Source organism: Tupaia chinensis, unplaced genomic scaffold (assembly GCF_000334495.1).
Source record: "Tupaia chinensis unplaced genomic scaffold, TupChi_1.0 Scaffold144702_1, whole genome shotgun sequence".
Lineage (NCBI taxonomy): Eukaryota > Metazoa > Chordata > Mammalia > Scandentia > Tupaiidae > Tupaia > Tupaia belangeri.
The window spans coordinates 312,533-334,534 of NW_006204563.1; the positions used below are offsets into that span (position 1 = coordinate 312,533).

At 36.6% G+C, this 22,002-nt stretch overlaps 1 protein-coding gene across 4 annotated transcripts in view; it reads right to left on the reverse strand.

The window, feature by feature from the left end:
• The window catches only part of PIK3C2G (phosphatidylinositol-4-phosphate 3-kinase catalytic subunit type 2 gamma), a 469,433-nt gene that overhangs the window by 310,206 nt on the left and 137,225 nt on the right, over positions 1-22,002 (reverse strand). For all 4 annotated transcript variants that reach the window (XM_027767815.1, XM_006167334.3, XM_027767814.1 and 1 more), the window contains 2 exons: positions 17,807-17,840; positions 12,584-12,779 (listed from right to left, as the gene is read on the reverse strand). In XM_027767815.1, coding sequence (XP_027623616.1) covers positions 12,584-12,779; positions 17,807-17,840 — 230 coding nt within the window. The remainder of the gene's footprint in view (positions 1-12,583; positions 12,780-17,806; positions 17,841-22,002) is intronic.

A 22,002-nucleotide genomic window follows, 5' to 3' on the forward strand; every position in this document is an offset into this window, starting at 1 on the left:
GTACAGAAAATGATAATTGTGGTATAAAAGTCATTTTTAACTCTGGTGTTGAATTCAAAAGACAAAAGTACAAAAAATCTACAACAATGTAAATTGGCATGCAATACAAAAAGACGTAATTTTTGACATCAATAACATAATGTACGTGAAGGAAGAAGAGTCCAGAGTTTTTGTATATGATTAAAGTTAAGTGCTTGTCAACTAAAACAAATTGTTCTAACTATGTTTTATGTAAGCCTCATGGTGACCACAAATAAAATCTCCTAAAAGACATTTGAAAGAAAACAAGAAAGGAAACAAAGTATATCACTTCAAAATAATCAATTATCTCAGAGGAGAAAAGCCAGAGAAGAAAAAAAGGAATAAGCACAAGAAAGACAAAAATAATGAACAAAATGGCAATAGTAAGTCCTTCCCTGTCAATAATTACCTTACATGTGAAGGATTAAACTCCCCCATTAAGACAGCATGCCTTAGTGAATCAAAAATGACAAAATCCATCTATATGTTATTTATTGATATGAGACTTGTAGATGCAAAGACACAGACCGGCTAAAAGTAAAAGGCTAGAAAAAAGATTCTCCATGCAAATGGTAACCAAAAGAGAACATACTTATATCAGCAAAGTAGATTAAGTGAAAAACTATAATACTAGATAAAGAAGGACATTATAGAACGATCAAAAGTTCAATTGATCAGGAAGTTAAAACAATTATAAACATATATATGTACCCAGCATCTGAACATCCAAAAATATAATGTCAAGATTGACAGGCTGTAAGGTGAAATAGACAGCACAATAATACTCGATTTTAATAACCCACTTTCAATAATAAACAGAACAATCAGACTGAAGGTAAGGAAACAGAGGACTTCAACAATACAATATTTAAGATGAGCCTAAAAACATATATAGAACGTTGCACCAACAGTGGCAGAATACACATTCTTCTCAAGAACACAAGGAGTATTTCCCAGAATAAATGACATATTAAGTCACAAAACAAACCTTAAACTTAAGAAAATAGAAATTACACCAATTTACTGTTCTGACCACAATAGAATGAAACTTGAAATCAGTAGCAGAAGAAAAACTGAAAACACTTAAGAATGGGAATTACACAACTTTTCCTGACCAACCAGTGAGTTGAGGGAGAAATCAGAGAGAAAGGACAGAATATGACAAAGATGGTAGTGCTTGCAGTGCAAGGAGAACGTCTTGCCCAGGAACGATAGCTGCCATTGACACCCAGTGAGGCACAACACACTCAGCCTCCCAGCATCCTTAACCTGCAGCGCCTGTGCCTGATAAGCTTTTACTCCCCCTCCAGCCCCGTTGCCAGTTGTGTCATGATGCTGGTGTTGGTGGCCCTGGCAGCAACGAAGCCAACCTACAGCATCTGGTACCAACGTTTACAGAATAGGAAGAGCCTGGAGAAACTGAACAGGCTTCAGAGTTTACTCCTCCACCTAGCACCAGCATCTCTGCAAAGAATGAAACATACTTGATTATAAAAATGAATCTTAGTTTCCAAAGCTCCTATCTTACAACTTGGCTACAACACTGCCCAATTATGATGAAGTAGAGAAAACAAAGGCAGAAACTATGTCTTTGGTTCCTGAAAGAAATAAGGGTTTTGTGGGTCAGAATGATTTTGATGATGCTGACCTTCAGCTGGATAGGAAATGATGAAATTTTCTTTTCAACTTTTTTCATGGCATTCCTCTTACCTAGATTAGATTTTTTTCTGTCTTTTTTGCCTAGCCATTTTGGTGACAGGAAGATATGGTGCTATTTCTAGACTTGATCTATCTCCAGGTAAGTGGATCTTTGTTTTTGTTGTTTGGGTATTTTTGTTTTGTTTTGTTTTTTCCTTTGGAGAATGGAGAGGTGTTTGCTATGGGTGCATGCGCTTGCCAGAAAGACAGAGAGTGACAGAAAGCGAGAAATCACCCCCTCCCAGGAGGGATGGCCATGCCACAATCCCTTCTCTTCCATCCTCCTCTCAGGATTTTGGAGATCAATACTACTGTGGCGGGATGAACCAAATGCTGGGTGAAGGTGTCTGATACCAATAGTCACAAAGGAGTAGAGGCCTTGGGGTTGAAATGAGCTCAATTTATTATCAAATTTTTTATAATTATTTTATTTGACTTTATTTACTTATTTTATTTTGACCAGAGAGGGACAAAGTGAGATAGAGAAAGAGAGGGGGAAAGCAGGAAAGCAAGCTGCCAGATCTGGACTCGAACTGCCGTAGGCCATGTGGTAGTCCAGGACCCATAACCACCATGCCACCTGCTGGCTCCATATCATCAAATTTGAAATAGGTTAAAAAAAGAAAAAAAAAGAAAAAGAAAAAACAGCTTGTTGGAGTGAAGCCAGATATGGGATACATATGCCTGGTGGTCCACTTATAGCAAACAAAAGTGGAAAATGCTAGTTTGACAGACAAATTATGTCCAAAATTAGTGGAAGAAAAGATAAGAGTAGAAATAAATGAAATAGAGAATAGAAAAGCAACAGAAAAAAATTTATGAAACTAAGAGTTAATTATAAGGCCAGCAGGTGGTATGGTGGTTAAGGTGCTGGACTCCCATATGGCTGACAGAGGTTCGCGTCCCAAACACAGTGGCTTAAAAAAATCACAAAATGTGTGTGTGTATACCCAAAATCCTGAGAGGAAAGAGAATGGAGAAAGGATTGTGGCCTGGCCATCTTCTTTTAGGGGGTAGGGGAAAGCTGACTTCTCACTTTCTTTCTCTCTCTCTAGCATGATCCTTTGCTAACAAAACAAAAACTAAGAGTTGATATTTAAAAAAATATATATCTGCCAATTTTCAGCTGGTGTAAGAAAAAATAGGGCAAATATAAATAAACCAGAAATAAAAAAAGGAGACATTACAACTGATGCCACAGAAATAAAAAAGATTATAAGACTTCTATGACTATACACAACAAATTAGGCAATGTATATGAAATGGAAAAATTTTAGATACATACACTTTCCCAAGACTGAATCATGAAGAGATAAAAAATCAGCACAGACATATAATTATTAAGGAGATTGAAAAAAATCACATGATCATTTTAGTAGATCCAGAAAAAGCACTTCACGCAATTCAAAACCCTTTCATGATTACAAACACTCAACAACTTAGAAATAGAAGAAAATTACCTCCACATATTAAAGGTCACATATGAAAAGTTCACAGCTAACAAGATATTCGAAGGTGAAAAACCTGAAAGCTTTTCCACCAAGATCAGGAACAAGATCACTAAGCTCATTCTTGTCACTTCTATTCAAAATAGTTCTGAAAGTTCATGCAGAGCAATTAGACAAGAAAGAAAGCAAAAAAAGTCATCTAAATAGGAAAAGAAGAAGTAAAATGATCTCTATTTGCAGACAACATGATCTTATATAGAGAAATCTTTTAAAAATAAAAAAAATGATTACAACTAATAAATGAATTCAGCTATGTGACAGGACACAAAATTAACATATGAAAATAACTGAATTTTTATACATCAACAATAAAGAATTCTAAAATAAATTTAGAAAAACAATTTCATTGAAAGAGCACCAAAAAGAATAATATATGACAAACTTAACCAAAGAGTTGAAAGACTTACATACTAAAAACTACAAAACATCTTTGAAGAAATTAAAGATACATATACATGAGAAGATGTCCCCTGATCATGAATTGAAATATTTGCTATTATTGCAATGTCCATACTACCTAAAGCAATCTGTAGATTCAACACAACCCCTATCAAAATCCCAATGCATTTTTCCAGAGTAGAAGAATTCTGATAAAGTTAATATGGCATTGCAAAAGACTCTAAATAGACAAAGCAATCTTGAACAAAAATGGCTTTGATGGTTTGAATGTGTTCACCCATCATGTCTTTGGTGAGTCATTGTGATGACATTAAGAGGAAACTTGGGGCCAGCAGGTGGTGTGGTAATTAGGGTGCTGGACTCTCACACGGTAGACTGCGGTTTGAGTCTCAGACCTGGTGGCTTGAGAATCACATCAAGTGTATAAACATATATGCTCAAGATCCCAGGAGAAGAATGGAGAAGGGATTGTCATGTGGCCATCCTCACTAGGATTGAATTCTCACTTTCCCTCTCTCTGTGTCTCTCTATCTCTCTCCAGTGAGCATATGTGCCATATGGCAAAGACCTAAAAAAAAAAAAAAAAAAAAAAAAAAAAAAAACAGAGGAAACTTAATCCTATCAAAGAATTAAGAGATGAAGACCTTGAGAGGTATTTAGACTTGTTTAAGTTATCAGGGTGGGGCCCTCAACTAATACTAGTGGATTTATGAAGAGGTGGCATTAGACCAGAGCAGAGACACATAAACACAGATACAAATGCTCTCCTGTTCCTTTTTATGATGTGATGAAGCAGAAGACCCTCACCAGTTGGTGACACCATGTGTTTAGACTGAAGCCTCCAAAACCAAGAATTAAATAAACTAGTCTCATAAATAAGCAAATTTCAAATATTCAATATTAGCAACATGATAGATTAGAACAAGGAGAAATGGACAGGCATCACATTTTACTTTAAAACATATTACAAAGCTACAGAATCAAAAGAGTGAGGCACTGGCATGTAGACAGACATGTAGAACAATGGGACAGAACAGAGAGCACAGAAATAAACCCATGCATATATAAAGAAGTGATTTTTGACCAGGATGCAGAGATTACAAAATGGGGAAAATATAGTCTCTTCAATAAATGGTACTGAGAAACTAGATATCCACACGCAAAAGAATGAAACTGTCTTTTATTATATTCTATACCCAAACAAAACAAAACAAAACAACTTCAAAATGTATTAAAGACCTGAAACTAAAAATCTGCTAGAATAGAACTTGGAGGGAATCTTCATAAGATTGGTCTTGACCTTAATTTTCTGGATCTGATACAAAAATAAAAATAAATAAATGGGGTGATAGCAAACAGAAAAGCTTCTGTACAGCAAAATTAATGACCAACAGGGTGTATAAACAGCCTATGGAATGGAAGAAAATATGTGTAAAACATATATCTGATAAGAAGTTAATTTAAAAAATATATAAAGAACTCCAATAAGTCAGTGGTAAGACATAAACCCATTAAAACTGTGACTCCCACACAGTCGACTGCATTTCAAATTCAAATTTGGCTAGACACTCATGTGGGGCACTTGTGCATGTATGCCCAATATCCCAAGAAAAGAATGGAGGAGAGGGGATTGAGGGGTGGCCATCCCTCTTGCGGGGAGGTGATCTCTAGTTTTCTGTCTCTCTGTCTCATTGGTGAGCTGATGTGCCCTACAACAAAAAAGTTTCTCTCTAAAAAAATTAGTTATCGGGACCAGCAGATAGTATAATGATTACATTGCTGGATGGGATCCTGTGTTTTTGACTGTGGTTTGAGCCCTGGACTCAGAGGCTTGAAACTCATGCTGGGTGTGTGTGTGTGGGTGTGTGTATGTGCCCCCAAAATCCCAAGAGGAGAATGGAGAAGAATGGAGTGTGGCGTGGCCATCTCCCCTGGGAGGTGATTTCTTGCTTTCTGTCTCTCTCTGTCTCTCCAGTGAGTTCATGTGCCCTATAGCAATAAATCTCTCTCTCTACAAAAAAAGGTGTAATAGAAACTTTCTGCAGTAGCAAATTTTCCCACAAAATATCTAAATAAACAAAAGATAATTTCAAATTTTGCCTATCATTTTGATATGATAATAAAACAAAATAAATTTGGGAACCAGCAGTTAGCGTAATGGCTATGTCGTTGGACTCCCACGTAGTCGACCGCGGTTCGTGTCCCGGACCCGGTGGCTTAAAACTCATGCCGGGCGCGTGTGCGTGCGTGCCCAAGATCCCGAGAGGAGAATGGAGGAGAAGGGATTGTGGCGTGACCATCCCCCCTGGGGGATGATTTCTCGCTTTCTGTCTCTATGTCTCTCTCTGTCTGTCTGGCGAGCGCACGCGCCCTACAGTGAAAATCTCTCCAAAAAATAAAAAATAAAAAATAAATAAATTTATATTAACTACAGTAACCGTGTAATGACAAAGTATACTATGTGGTAAACAGAAAGGACTTTAGAATTAAAAAGACTACATCTGAAATTCTACTCCTAGATTTTCTAGTTTTAAAACTGTGTGTAAGTTATATAACCTTTCCGTGTATTAATTTCTTCCTCTGTAAAATGGCTAAGCTAGTGCTCTCATGTTACTGCTATGAGGATTAAATAAAATCATGCAGATAGAGCATTTAGCTCAATGTGAAACTCACAGAACATGTGGTTTATGAATCACAAGCATTACAAAGAGGGCAGGGAGCAGAGAATCTAAAATTTCTTTGTTACTCTTCCAGAATACTCTTACACTTTTATTTGTCTTCATAATTTTTTTTTGAACACATATAAATTGAACAAAACAAAATAAAGAGGCATAAGGGACCTGGTGACATGCTAACAATATTAATTTTCAGCCTCTTTTTCATTCTACTATCTGCATTTTATAGAAGTCATTTCCCTTTGGGAATAACATTCATTGTATTCCACATGTTTTATTACATATTTTAATTACCCTTAAGTTTTCCAAGTTCTTTATGAATTTTTAAAAAGACATGATTGAATTTATAAATTTATTTACATATTTTCTTCTACAGATTTATAACTTAATCACCTTGTAGAATAAGGATAAAATCTATATTACATAGATTATTTAAAATATATTTGGATTTGCTTTATGCTTTAGTTTTTGGTTAAAATGAATGTTTCATGTACACTTGAGAACTTGTATTTCCAAATTATTTCCTATAGTGTATAAAACATGTTATCTGGGTCAAGCTTGGTTATTGCACTGGCTCATCCTTGTATATTCTTCTGTTGGTCTCGTTTATTAATTCCTAAGAGAGGAAAGTTGATATTACCTACAACTACGGTAGCCTCCTCAACGTCTCCTTGCATTTCTGCCAACTTTGTTGCTCTTAGAGGTACAGTGAAGATTTTAGCACTGTGTACGGACTGTTTTTAATAATGCTTTTTGATTCAAAGTTCATCATATAAGTCTCTATATACCAATGCTTGGTTGGAAAGTGCACAATATTTATATTAAGAGATATTGTGCCTGTGTCCACACATTTGTTAATGTGCTAATACGATGAGCTGTAGTTATAAATGAGACTTAAGTGACATGAAGATGATCTGGACTGCACACACATGCCTAGATTTTAATGCTCACGTGAGCATGCCAGAAAGAGAAAGCATTTCCCTAGTTGGATCTGGTCATGGGGTAGTCCCCTTCTTTCATTCCTTTCTTCCATCAGAATACTGGTCAGATGCACAAACATACCCAGCATGTTTTTCAAGTCATTGGGGCCAGAACTCAAACTGTGTTTGGCCATGTGGGGTCCAGCTCCCTCCACATTGCACTTCTCTCCTGTGCTCTGAGGCAGCTACCATGTGCGGCTTTGATAGCAAAGGCTGTGGTATAAGGAGCCTCAACGTGCATTCGAATCTTCCCCATAGGCAGGCCATTCTCAGGATGAGAGGGAATTTTAGCTTACTCATGTGCACATGGTCTCTCATAATTAAGTAAAATCCTTTATACATAGATACTGTGCATTACTATACATATACATATGAATTTATGCATACATAGTTTTGTATTTTACTTATCAAATTATGGTACTATACTGTATTGGTGATTTAAGACTTTTTTTTTTTTTTTTTTTTTTAGAGAGATTTTTGCTATAGGGCATGTGTGCTCACCAGAGAGACAGAAAGATAGAAAATGAGAAAGCACCCCTTGGGGGAATGGCCACACCACAATCCCTTCCTTTCATTCTCAGGATTTGGGGCATGCATGTAGGTGCACCTGGTGTGAGTTTTAAGCTGCCTGGTCTGGGAATCGAACCACAGTTGGCCATGTGGGAGTCCAGCAATGTAATCATTACACTACCTGATGGTCCCAATTTAAGAATTTTTTTTTCTTTTTAGAGAGATATTGATTTTTTTGCAATAGGGTGGGTGCACTTGCTGGAGAGACAAGAGAGATAGAAAGCAAGAAATCACCTCCCAGGGGGAATGCCTACACTGAAATGCCTTCTCTTCCATTTTCCTATTGGGATTTTGGGCACATAAGCACATGCACCTGGCATGAGTTTTAAGCCGCTGGGTCCGAGACTTGAACTGCAGTCAAATATGTGGAAGTCCAGTGATGTAACCATTATGCCATCTGCTGATCAACTAAGAAATTTTTAAAAAATATTTTTCTTGACTTTAAACAATAATGTCCTCATATGTGTTATTCTCATTTATTACTCTATAGTCAATCTTAATTATAATGAACAGTTTTAACAACTGTCTAGTAAACCACGCTTTTTAAAATGTTTTTAAAAAATTTTTAGAGGTTTCCGCTATAGGGCACGTGTGCACGCCAGAAAGACAGAGAGAGACAGAGAGACAGAAAGCGAGAAATCACCCCCCCAGGGAGGATGGCCACGCCACAATCCCTTCTCCTCCATTCTCCTCTCGGGATCTTCGGCGCACACACACACATGCGCCTGGCGTGAGTTTAAGCTATAGGGTCTAGGACTCGAACCGCGGTTGACTAGATGGGAGTCCAGCAACATAGCCATTACACCAACTGTTGGTCCCCCTAGTAAACCATTTTGGCACTGATGTTAATTGCTTTGGACTCATTTTCATGGATGCTGGTATTTTGTCCTCACGGCCTTGCTCTGTGCCTCTACTGTAACATCCTCTTTCCTCTCTTAGAATATCTCCTGGTCTACCCTCCTGAGCTGTCATCACATCTTCACAGGTTCCAGCTCAGCTTATACTGTTGTCCTCACTAATAACCACGATGAGTACTCCTGCACTTTAGGCGCCTGGGGCCTGGGATAATCTCTTATAACAACTCCGACTCACTCCCTATTCAGATGGTTTCAACAAATCTTTACTGAGTTCCTGGTGTAGGTTAGGAAATGTTTTGGGTACTAAATATTTAAAAATATATGATCCTTCACACTAATGTGACTAGCCATATAGACATTGTAAAATATTATCAAGAGGAGAAAAGATAATATGCATTACTAAAATAAAGAGCATTATGCAATGCATATATATATATATATATATATATACACATATATACTTATATAATATTAAAATAATGTATATAATAAATATATAATAAAAATAAATTTAACTCATTCTTTTAAAGTATGATGAAGGCACTTTTAATCTGCAGAGAAAATAAAGCTAATAAAAGGAATTTCTATTTTGTATCATAAGAAATTTAGATTATGAATGTGTTCTTAATCACTGTAATGAGTTATGGGAAGGGCTTGTTTAATCAACTTATCCTAAGCAAGATTCATTTCGTTTGTTTTTGATAGCTTGACTGGAGTCTTGCCTGAGGGCATAGTGAGAGAGCAGATGACAGTTCAGTTTCAAATCCTTAGATCTGATGGTGTAAGCGTTGCCCATTTTTAATTTTAGAGTTCTGTACCTTACGTATGTACTTAATAAATTAGTTCCAGTCACAGATTTTAAATCTGATCCTTGCAACTAAAACCAGATAGAAAGTGGTTACTTTGTTATTTTCCCCAACTTTCTTCATACTTGTGCTCTGGAGATAAGGAGGCCTCTGGCCTCACTCTCTACCTTCCAGATGTGGTAGTTCTACTCCAAGGTGCCCCCCCTCCCAATTCAGCCACCTGGTATCTCCTGATATTCAAACCCCTGTGTCACCCTTTCTGACAGCATACCAATATGGCAGGAGCAATGATGTATCACTTCTAGTATCAGGAAACAAGATTTCCTCTTTTGTCTCTGGTACGCTCTTGCTCATAAACCTTTTATCTCCCTCTTGGATCACCAGCTCTGGAAGAAGCCAAGTGCTCTGTCTCCATAACATTCACAGACAACAGTGAGTGGCAAGGAATTGAGGTTCAAAGACCTACACACTATGAGGAACTGAGCCTGCCAGCAACTATGCAAGTGAGCTGAGAAGTGCCCCCTGTAGATTCAGTGAGTCTTGAAATGACTGTTCTCCTGTAGCTCATCAGAAACCCTGAGCCACACCCATCCAGTTAAGATGTCCCGCAGATCCTTGATCCTCAGAATGTGAGCCAGTCCATGTTTCTTATACTGAGCTGCTAAGGTGTGGGGTAATTTGTTATGCAGCAATAAATAACATATACTTGGTTCATAGGGAAACCTCCATGCGATAAGGAACAAACAGAGCCTCCACAGAATTTGTAAGGTTGACTGGCCCACAGATTCTTAAAGAGGGAAGTAGCTGCTTCATTTCCTCTATCTCCAGTCCTGGCTTTAGAGTTTATTATCTCTCTTTTTTTAAAATTTGTGTTCTATTTTTAGTTTACTACTGGCCACACATGCTCACCAGAGAGAGAGAGAAGAGAGAGAGAGAGGGAGAAAGAGAAAGAGATAGAGAGAGAGGGAAAGGGAGAAATCACCCCCAGGGGAATGGCTATGCCACAATCCCTTTGCCTTTATTCTCCTCTAGGGATTTTAGGGACATGCACTCATGCCCAGAATGACTTTCAAGCCATTGGGTTGGGATTTGAACTACAAAGTCGGCCATGTGGGATCCAGTCACTTTAACTACCACACCACTTAGCTAGCCCTCTATAGTTTGATCTTCTAATGAATGGCAGGGATAATTCGGTTTCCTCTTTCAAAACTCATTTGTTCATTGATTATAGGGATTGTTGAAGAAAAACATTATTTTCTTTTTTCTTTTTTTGGAGAGGTTTTTGCCATACGGCGTGTACGCTCGCCAGAGAGACAGAGAGACAGAAAGCAAGAAATCACCCCCCACAAGGGGGGATGGTCACACCGCAGTCCCTTCTCCTCCATTCTCTTCTTGGGATCTTGGATACGCAAACACATGCACCCAGCGTGAGTTTTAAGCCACTGGGTCTGGGACATGAACCGTGGTCAACTACATGGGAGCCCAGCGACATAGCCATTAAGCTAACTACTGGTCCTAGAAAAACATTACTTTCTAATTATAACTATGTATACATAGGCAAGGGTACTTCAGAAAGTTCAGGGGAAAATAAAACTATGTACAAGTTTATTTTGGTGTGAAAAAATTAAAATCCATGGAATACATATCTTTATAACACACATTTTCCACGAACTTTTTGACGACTCCTTCATATATAGCTACCTCAATGTAACAACGTTAAAAAATGCTCTTACTATTTTTATTATGCATGTAATCATATGTAGAGAATGACAGAGAGTTGGAGAAGTTGGATAGATCGTCCACATATAAGTACAAACTTCAAGTCCACAAGTGCATTTTACATTTATATGTATATTCACATATTCTATCTAGATCATATATATCCTTGTCTATATATAGATAAACATACATGTATAAAGGCATACTTTATACATAAAGATTTATCTGTATACTAAAATTAAGATCTGTATATTGGTAGTTAACAATTTTTAAAAGAGATTAATTTAGATTAGCAGTTTATTGTATTATACACCAGCCCTTTAAACTTTTCATAAAATTAAGACAGATAAAAAGCATAAAAGTGTATTTAATGAATTCTAAACAAATAGGTATGTAGTGTTTTATATGTAAATATGTATAATTCTTTTAAATGACTCCATATTTATAGTTTATTTGTAAAAATATAGATAATAAAAATAATGTAGCTTTTACTGAAATTGTTTCATTCAGTGTTTCTTTGGCATGCTAAATGCAGTACATATAATAAAACCAAGAACAAATTACTATTCTTTACTCTTACTAGTCTCAATTTCAATTAATTAGTACATTCCTTATAGACAATAAGAAGTTTCCATTTGTTATTTACTAGTACTCTACTTATTTTTCAATAAAATACTAAATAATAGAGTCAATCTATAATTTGGTGACATTTCATACTTAATTGTGGTTCATTTCTATAGTAACTAAATTTTTGGCTAATTCTCACATTATCAAGGTACTAATCTCACAAAATACACATTCCTCATAACTTTATGGGGATCAGAGTAATTTTTTTCTATTTTTAAATATCTTCCATCTATCTGTATGTGAAGATACTCTATCCCTCTCTCCTCCTAATTAGTATTTATCATTTAATTCCAAACATGAAAAAGAAAAACTTAGGGCTACCATTCAGTAGGATGACTATTTTCTATTTCAATAATGATACACTAGTAATAAGAATTTTTTTTAATAGAGAGAATGGAAGAAATATGTAAATAAATATCGACTGAGAAATTGAACATTTAAAGTCACTTTAACAATCAGGATATATCTATGCTGTTACTTTCCAAAATTATATACAATATTTGCTCCTGTAAATAAGAACAAATCTAATTAGAAGCTAGGTAAAAATTAATTCACCCACTGGTGATGATGTGTATAGTAATGTCTTTGTCTTGACTGATGTGCATGGTAATCGTGCTGGATAAAGAAATGTTATACACTATAAAAATATATGTGATTAAATTTAATATAAATAATAATAAAAAAATTAAATCACCCCCTTGGGAAAGACTCACTGTCACTGACCTGTGCACCCAGGTCTCTGGAATATTGTGAGCTGCATACACGGTGAAGCTTAGGTGGGAATGGAGTCCAGGATGTACACAGGAAATGCTTCCGGGTGCATTTACGGGCTGAAAATCTGCATAAAAGCTGCTACAATACATGTGGGTTAGCTGATAGATAGATGAGGAGAGTTCAGTTGTCACTTTCTCTATCAAGCCTGGAGGGAAAAAGAGAGCTATCAGGTCATCTCTGAAGGGACTATTTATTATAAGCCAATAATTACAGCTTTGAAACTTATAATAAAATTTAACTCAAATGACCAACTGAAGCCAACTGGCCACCTGTGCCTCAGAATACAGCCTGGATGAACTCTTAGCAGAATAGATATCAGAAAGTTCTTGTATATGCAACAGTAGAAAATTTGAAAGCATAGCCTTTGAATCACAAAAGCAGTTTCTGTTTGTCTGATATTTAATAATTACTTGTTTCTTCTAGGAGAGAGAGAAGAGCGAGCTAGAGCATCCCCAACAAGGTCCTGATCCTTCGATCCACCCCAGGTCTACCCAGCCCAGACTATGGGCTCACGAGTACCCAGCACACTTAAAGTCTCTGTACATGAACTGGCAACCTTCTCATGTGGGTCTGCCTCGAAGAACACTAGGGTTTTATGATTGTGCCACTGTCTGGTTCCCACAAATAAGATTTTTTTTTTTTTTGGAGAGGCTTTTTGCTATAGGGTGCATGCGCTTGCCAGAAAGACAGAGAGAGAAAGAGATACAGAAAGCGAGAAATCACCGCCCCCCCCCGCCCCCAGGAGGGATGGTCACACTGCAATCCCTTCTCCTCCATTCTCTCGGGATCTTGGGCACACACGCACATGCGCCTGGCATGAGTTTAAGCCACCAGATCCGGGACTTGAACCATGGTCAGCTACATGGGAGTTCAGCGACATAGCCATTACGCTAACTGCTGGTCCCCCACAAATAAGATTTTCAAAATTATTAATTTAGCATTTTGATCAAATGTAATTGCAATATTTTGGGTTCTAGTTTAGGATCATTTAGGATTAATTTTCAGACACGGGATATGTTTTCTACATGACTTATAAATACTTCAAACAAATTCCATCTAAAGAATTATTCATAATGAGTTTGATTACGCTGTGGTATTTATTATTAACGGAAGACTAATCACATACATTGTGCTGACATAAAAAGAGAATAATAATAGTGCATGGCTAGGATTTGAAAGAAGCTTGAAATGAAAGATTTATGATGTTTACTAAATCTTAACAAAATCAAAGCTTTTCTTGAATTTTACATTAGTTATTTAAAGGAACTCTATTGATTATCCCTGAAAGCGACTTGTCATGAGGAAAAATAATGAAAATAACTAGGTATACGGACTAGCAGTTTTCCCCTGGCACCTGAGGAGATCTTGAGAGAACAAGTAAGCACATTGTTAGAAATGATGTTCTTAGAATCCACTGCCGTACGATTCCAACATGTGCTGAATCCAATCACTCAGCACAGCTGTTTATTCAAACACATATATTTCCTTATAAGCTGTTTTTGAAACATAAATGCTTTTTGGTTTCTTGCTGTTTTGAAAAGAAATTAATATAAAGAGTAAGCTTTGACCAGCAGTTGGCGTAATGGTTATGTTGTTGGACTCCCATATAGCAGAGTGGTTTGAGTCCTGGACCCAGAGGTTTGAAACTCACTCCAGGTGTGTGTGTGTGCACATGCCCAAAAACCTTAGAGGAGCATGGAGAAGGGATTGCTACGTGGCCATTCCCCCTGGGGGATTTCTTGCTGTATGTCTATCTCTGTCTCTTTGGTGAGTGCATGTACCCGATAGCAAAAATCTCTGTTGCAAAGACAAAAAAAAAGAAGCAAGTGTTTTCCTTCCATAGGCTGCAGTTCCAATGCTGGGCATTTGGAATCTTCAAGAGGGAGGCGAGCTTCAGCATGGAGCTTCTTTTCACACTCTCTGTTCATAATTAAGCTTTTTGTTGTTGTTGTGGCTCAACATCTGCTATTACTCACTTATTCATAAATTTGCACATAGTTTATAAGATAGATAAGTTTTACTTATTGGCTACATTTCTTAAATTGTGCCTGTTGTTGAAACAGCCTGGGAGGATGGGCAGAGTGAAAAAACTCTAATCAAAATTCTTTGAGAAATCAGCAGTAGCAATTAATGAAACAGAGAGTCAAGCAGCAGAAAAAAAAAAAAAAAAAACAGATTAAAATAGTCTTAAACGAGCCCTCAGCACATTCTGGAGACCAACCAATAGGGATTCTCCTAAACAGCGGGAGGCAGAGAATTATTTATTTATGAAAACCTCTTATTCCCCCATTCCTGAATTGTAGTTCTCTGAAGCAGGAAACTTCTTGCCAATAATTCCAAGTCTTGGGCACATACGCTAATGAATAAATATCTAAAACAAACCATTAAGTTCACTTAGAGATATTATTAATTTAAGCCCCACCACACATTTTGAGGAACTTCAATTACTTGTATTTTTATATTTTTAATTATTTTTAGGAAGATTTTTGCTATAGGGCATGTGTGCTTGCCAGAGAAACAGAGAAACAGAAACAGAGAAATCATCCCCCAGGAGGAAGGCCACACTGCAATTCCTTCTCATCAGTCTCCTTTTGGGTTTTGGGGTGTGCATGCAAACATGCCCAACATGAGTTTTAAGGCACTGGGTCTGGGTCTCAAACTGCAGAAGACTATGTGAGATTTCAATGACTTAACCATTATGCCATAATTACTCAAACTCTACTCTTTATTTTTTTATGCAGAATGACAGTTCTTGGTTATAATTTGCTTCTTTGAGGTTGTACAGAGATGTGTCCTTATATAGTATGCTTTACTTCTAGAACTCTGGGTGAAGAAGACATTTCAAATAACATCATTAATATGCATGAAGGACTCCAGACACTGGGCATGGTAGCTAAATATGGTGAAATAATGTTTATTAGAACTGATTTTATTTTGGGAAAAGTGTTTTAATATCACAAAATCAAGAAGCAATGACAGTATATTCAGCCTTCCATATTCATGGCTTCAACATCTGTGAATTTAAACCAAATTGGAGATCAATAATATTTAAAAAACAAAACAAAACAAAACAAAACAAAAAAATGAATGTGTCTGCACTGAACCTTTACAGGCTTTTTTTTTTTCTTTCTAGTATTTACTCAGTGGGACAATATAACAACTATTTACATAGATTTTGCACTGTATTGGTTAGTCTAAGTAATCTAGAGGTATTTCAAACTACGTGGAAGGATATGCACAGGTTATATGCAAATACTATGCCATTTTAAATAAAGAACTTGAGTATCCAAAAACTTTGGTATCTATAGAATCCTGGAACCAATTCCCCATGGATATAATGAGGGATAACTGTATATATTAAAACTATGCTATTAAAATTTACTAGAATCTCTCATAATTTTCATAGAAAATCTCTCATAATTTTCACCAGAAATATGGGAATATGGGAGGATATTCCTAATAGAAAGAAAGCAAGGGCCAGTTCTAAATAGGCGTTCCTCCAGCTTGTCTATTCTAGATAATATCACTTAGGCTTGTGTTAATATTGTTAGAGGGTGTTCATACCTTCCCTTGCTCTATTATGTTCTGGAGTTTCATGAATAATGAACAGAAATATGTTTCACTAGCACAAGATTCCCCCCTCCCCATACCCTCTGCCTCCCTATTTTCTTATGTAATGTAGGGTAGAGACGTTTCTTAGAATTGAATGTTTTCCGTTTGAGTAATGGTAATTATAGGTGAAAATATACCGGTCTTTATATAAATTTTTACTGAGTGATTAAGGGTGTGCAGGCAGGTTGGGGTTCATTTGCTTTCCACAGTTACCTCTGAATCCAAGGTGTTATTCAAACATTTGTGAGTCAGACAATTAATTGCCTCAAAGATATTAAACTAGCACGTTACTATGCCAAATACTGCCAGTATGTGCCAACAAGAACATCCCTGGATATTAAATGCTATCATATCTTTTAACCAGACTTAAACAATTGAGGTTTAAAGTGTTCAGGCTAGTATCACAGAGTTGAGAAGTTGCAGAGTTGAGATTTGAAACCAATTCTGCCTGATTCTAAAAATTTGAACTCTGCTCTCTACACCATATAATCACACACCTATTATGTTCTACCAAGTCTTCTAGTGGTTTGCAATTTTATAGGCTCAGAGACACTGTGAACACTAGTTATTCCAGAACCTAATTTTTCTACCTATGATATTATCTTGCTCTTTCAAACAGAGCTTAAATTTAATTTGAAATTAGTGACTTTGGAGACCGAAAGCTGCTGATTTTCTGATTTTCATTGCTTCAAAATATAATTTGGTAAGTACTAAAATTATGCAGTGTCTGGATGGTTCTAAGAATACTTTGAGTATTCTTTTAAGGTTTTTTTTTTTTAATTTTTAGAGAGATTTTTGCTATAGGACATGTGCACTCTCAGAAGAGACAGAGAGACAGAAAGCTAGATCCACAAAGGGGTTCTCTTCCCTGCTCTTCCTTTCTCCTGTCAGGGTTTTGGTCATGCATGCACGTGTGCCCGGTGTGTTTCAAGCCGCTGGGTTTGGGATTCAAACTGCGGTCAGCAATATGGGAGTCCAGTAATGTAACCATTATACCAACTGCTGGTCCAAAGGATTCTCTTAATTTTTATAAATCACTTCATTTTTTATTTTTATTTATTTATTTATTTTGGAGAGGTTTTTGCTATAGGCCACATGCGCTCGCCAGAAAGACAGAGAGAGACAGAGAGACAGAAAGTGAGAACAGCCCCCCCCCCCGGGGGGGGATGGGCACACCGCAATCCCTTCTCCTCCATTCTCTTTTTGGAATCTTGGACACACACGCACATGTGTCCAGCATGAGTTCAAGCCACCAGGTCCGGGACACGAACCGTGGTTGACTATACGGGAGTCCAGTGACATAGCCATTACGCTAACTGCTGGTCTCCTCAATGTGTATTTTTATTCTTCACAGAATAATCACTTTCTTTGGTAAAAAGGAATTTTAGCAAAGCATTTTGTTCCCTCAACAAGTATTTTGTATTTTGTGTGTGTACGTGCATGGTGTGACCACATTGGGATTAAAAAATTGAAAAACAAAAAAAATGATTCTGGTTTCTATAACTTTAGTGTTTTTATATATTTATCATCTTTTAATATTTAAATACATGTGTTTCTTACCTGTTATTGATGTCTCTGAATTTTGGTGAAAATTCTGAAAAAGTATGCAAAAACATAAACTTGTTATTCATACAACGAATTCACAAGAGTCACACTGGTACTATCTAAAAATCTAAGCATTTAAATGTCTCTGGTGCAATAAAGACAATCATTTCTTGATATCAGAACAATGTTGCTTTTTAAACTAAAGAAATCTAAATTGTACAATAAAGAAAAGCCTTCCAAAGGTTGTGATAAGCAAAGTGGCCTATTTGAATTTATTCAACAACAATTGTTAGAACAGGCTCAGCCTTTTCAATATTATTAGACAGTTCTACAGGTATTGTCTAAGTTTAGACCTCCTCCATGACTAACTAAACACAGGTAATTAGAAATGCACTTAATCTTTCGATATATTCTAACCTTAACTTTTGATATAAGTGCATTTCTAATTACCTGTGTTTAGTAGTTCTGGCTCTTATTATTCAATATTACCAGTCTTTCAGATGTAAGCTTTGGGAAACATAAAAAAATAGTTAAAAAGTAAAAGGCTGGATTGAAGTAGATACAATCATATGGGTTTACTATATAGTTTCATTTATTTCTCTTTAGGGGATTAAAACACTGACGGTCAAGTACTTGAGAAACATAATATATCACAAATCATCCTAAATAAAAAAAAATGCAATCTGAAAATTTCTTTTTTTTCTTTTTTTTTTTTTTTAATTTGCTAGAGGGTACTTGCACTAATTGGAGAGAGACAGAGAGAAGGAGACAGGGAAAGCCAGAAAGTATCGGCCATGGTGGGTGGGCATACTGTGATACCTTCACCTCCATTTCTCCCTTCTTTGGGGATTTGGGGCATGCATGAACATATACCTGGTGTGTTTCCCAAGTGTTTGGGTCGAAACTCAAATCATTAACCACCATTCTACAGGCCAGTCCTACTTTGTCATTTAAATTTTTATCCAGCAGTGTGGGAGCTTTATTTATTTATTTTATCTTTGTTGGTAGCCTGTGATTACATTGGTAGCTTTGGATTTGCTGGCTATACCTTGACTATCCTGAAAATTATTTAAAACAATTCATAGGCTTACTAAAAATAAGGTGTTAGCCCAAAAGAAAACTCAATTTTCTAGTAAGATACATTTAAATCAACACTAATTTTTTTTAAAGAAATTTTGCCATAGGGCATGTGTGCTCTCCTAAGAGACAGAGAGACAGAAAGCAAGAAATCATCCCCCAGGAAGGATGGCCATACCACAATCCCGTCTCCTCCATTCTCCTCCTGGGATCTTGGGCATGCACAATATGCGCCCAGAATGAGTTTCAAGCCTCTGGGTCCAGGACTTAAACTGCTGTCGACCACATGGGAGTCCAGTGACCGTACCATCGTGCCATCTACTGGTCCCGACACTAATTTTTAAATTCATATTTAAAAGTTTGCTTTTGAGGAAATACATTAAAAGTCAGATTTCTTAAACAAGTAGAGAATATTTTTTTCTATAACAAAAAGTTGGCTATAGTATTCCTTTAAAGAGGAAATACTTCTGTACTTCGTGTTTAAAATGTAATTAAATGTGTACAACTTTTTATTTAAAAGTATCATTTCACATGAACCTTTTGATTGCATTTCTATTAGGTAAAATATTTTATTTGGGCATAGTTTCAGCCACTAGTTTTAACGGCTCTGCTTAAGATCTTCACCCTGTCTGTGTGAGACTATTATAGATGTTAGCCTGAACTGGATTTATCTAGAATTCAATGTATTCAAAAATATAAACTTGTATTATAAAATCACCATGACATCCACCTATACCACAATGAGAAAGACCATAGTTTTCATTTTGTGGTTCACTTATTGTGTGAGCAGTTAACAGAAATATATTATGTGAGCTTCTGAAAAAGAACTTGAAGGATGGAAACTTGTTTCCATTGCTGGAAGGAAACATAAAATGGAGCACAACTGTATTTGTGATATAATTGATCATCTTGCCAAAACTTACATTTAATAAATACCTAATACTTCCCTGCATGGCAGGAAATGGTCTTCTACAAATTAACTAAAAGTATAGCCAAGAGAAAGGAAAACTTCTCAGACTTCAGAGATTATTGGCGGAAGACCTGAATTTCTCAGCACTTCTTTAACCCTATGTTTGTGGTGAGTAGAAAGACTGAATTATGATGGCTTTTACTGGGAGTTTGTTCCTGCACACCTTTTGCAAAATGTACTTACTATTTTTTATAGTCTTCTTACATGGGTAGGCTCACAATTAAGATAAGATGGAGAGAAAACACCTTTATGGCTACTGAGAACTAGTGATTTCAGGGGAATAGGAGAAATGAAGATTTTCCACTGATAATTCAGCCTGTAGCCCACAAACTCACGTGGTAGACAGACTTTCAAGCCTCCTGTCTCTGTCTCTGTCTTTGTCTCTCTCTACCTCTGTCTCTGTCTCCTCATTTTTTTGTAATTTTTCCTTTTTAAAATTTTTAAAGATAAAGCAGTTTCTTGGCATTCAACCCCTCCTTTCCCTTTATCTTAATAATCCCCTCTCCCTGTCCCAAACCAGGAGAGGCAAGGGAGCAGGCTTCAGAAGACACCTTCATGGCTACTGAGCATGCTGCATGGTTTTCTAATTTTTGCTTTTAAAAATAATATTTTTTTAATAGTTTTTTCCTTCTCTTTGTCTCTGTTTCTTGGTTGTTTGTGTTGCTGTTGCTTCTCTCTTTCTATTTCCTTTTCTGCACTCTCCTGGACACTCAGATTGAACTTCAAGATTGGGAAGAAACACACTTTCCATCAGATGACTAGAAATCACCACAGTACCACAAGAAATATGGGAAGGCAAGAAAATACCTCTCCTCCAAGAGAAAAGAATAACTCCTCTTCATCCACAGACAGTTCAATGGAAATCATGGAAATGTCTGATAAAGAATTTGGAACATTCATATTGGTGAAGCTAACAGAGATGGAAGAGAAGAGACGGTGAACTGTAGAAGAGAATGGAAAAAGGAGCTGATGAGTCCTGGGAGGTGAGGAAATTCTTGCAAGATCTAAAAGAGTAATTACACACTTTACAAGAATCAAATGGAACTTTTAGAGATGAAGACTACAGTACAGGAAGTCAAAATCTCTTTTGAAAGTATTAAATGCAGACTAGATCATACAGAAAATAGAATCTCAGATGTAGAAGAGAAAATGGCTGGCCTAGAAAAATCCACCACAAAGAGAAAATTGCCCCAAAATTTGAGAATAATATATGATAAATACTAGATACCATCAAGCTTCCAAACATCCAGATAACTGGCATTCCAGAAGGTGAAGAGACTCATAAGGGCATTGATAATCTATTCCATGAAATCCTGTAAGAAAACTTTCCAAACCTGGAGAGGCACTCAAAGATCCAGTCCCAAGAAATACAAAGGCCCCCTAATAGTATCAACCCAAGAAGATCTTCTCCAAGACACATTATAGCCAGACTGACTAAAACCACAGACAAAGACAAGATACTAAGATTGGCAAGAGAGAAATAGCAAGTTACCTACAAAGAATATCCCATCAGACTAACAGCAGACTTCTCATTGGAAACAATGTGAGCAAGGAAAGAATGGGAAAATATTTTCAAAGTGTTAAGGGAAAAGCAATTGTGATCGAGAATACTGTATCCGGCAAGATTATCCTTCATATGGGAAGAAAAAAGAACATTCTCAGATAAACAAAACCTGAAATAATTTACCAGCACCAGACCAGATCTCCAAAAAGTTCTCAAGGGAATGCTATGTCAGGAAAATTAAATGTAGTCACACAGAAATAAGAGTTCAAAAACTAAGAAAATGGCCAACATAATCGTAGGGACAAGCCTGGAGTTGAATATTATACCCCAGAATTCAGTCAGGAAGATGGAACCACAACACAAAATAGATTAAGTACATGAGACTGAACTGGTGAAATAGCATTCTGTGACTTTTGACCAAAATATTGCTGCTTTTCTTTTAGGCCTTATTGGCCAGTTTTAAGAGTATTTGTCCTGTTGTGAGCTGTCAATAAGTTTATATACCTACTATTCGAACAGAATACTAACCTGTTTCCAGGCTTTAAGTTTTTTTTTTTTTTTTTTTTTTTGAGAAGTTTTGGCTATAGGGCGCGTGCACTCGCCAGACAGAGAGAGACAGAGAGACAGAAAGCAGGAAATCACCCCCCGGGGGGATTGGCA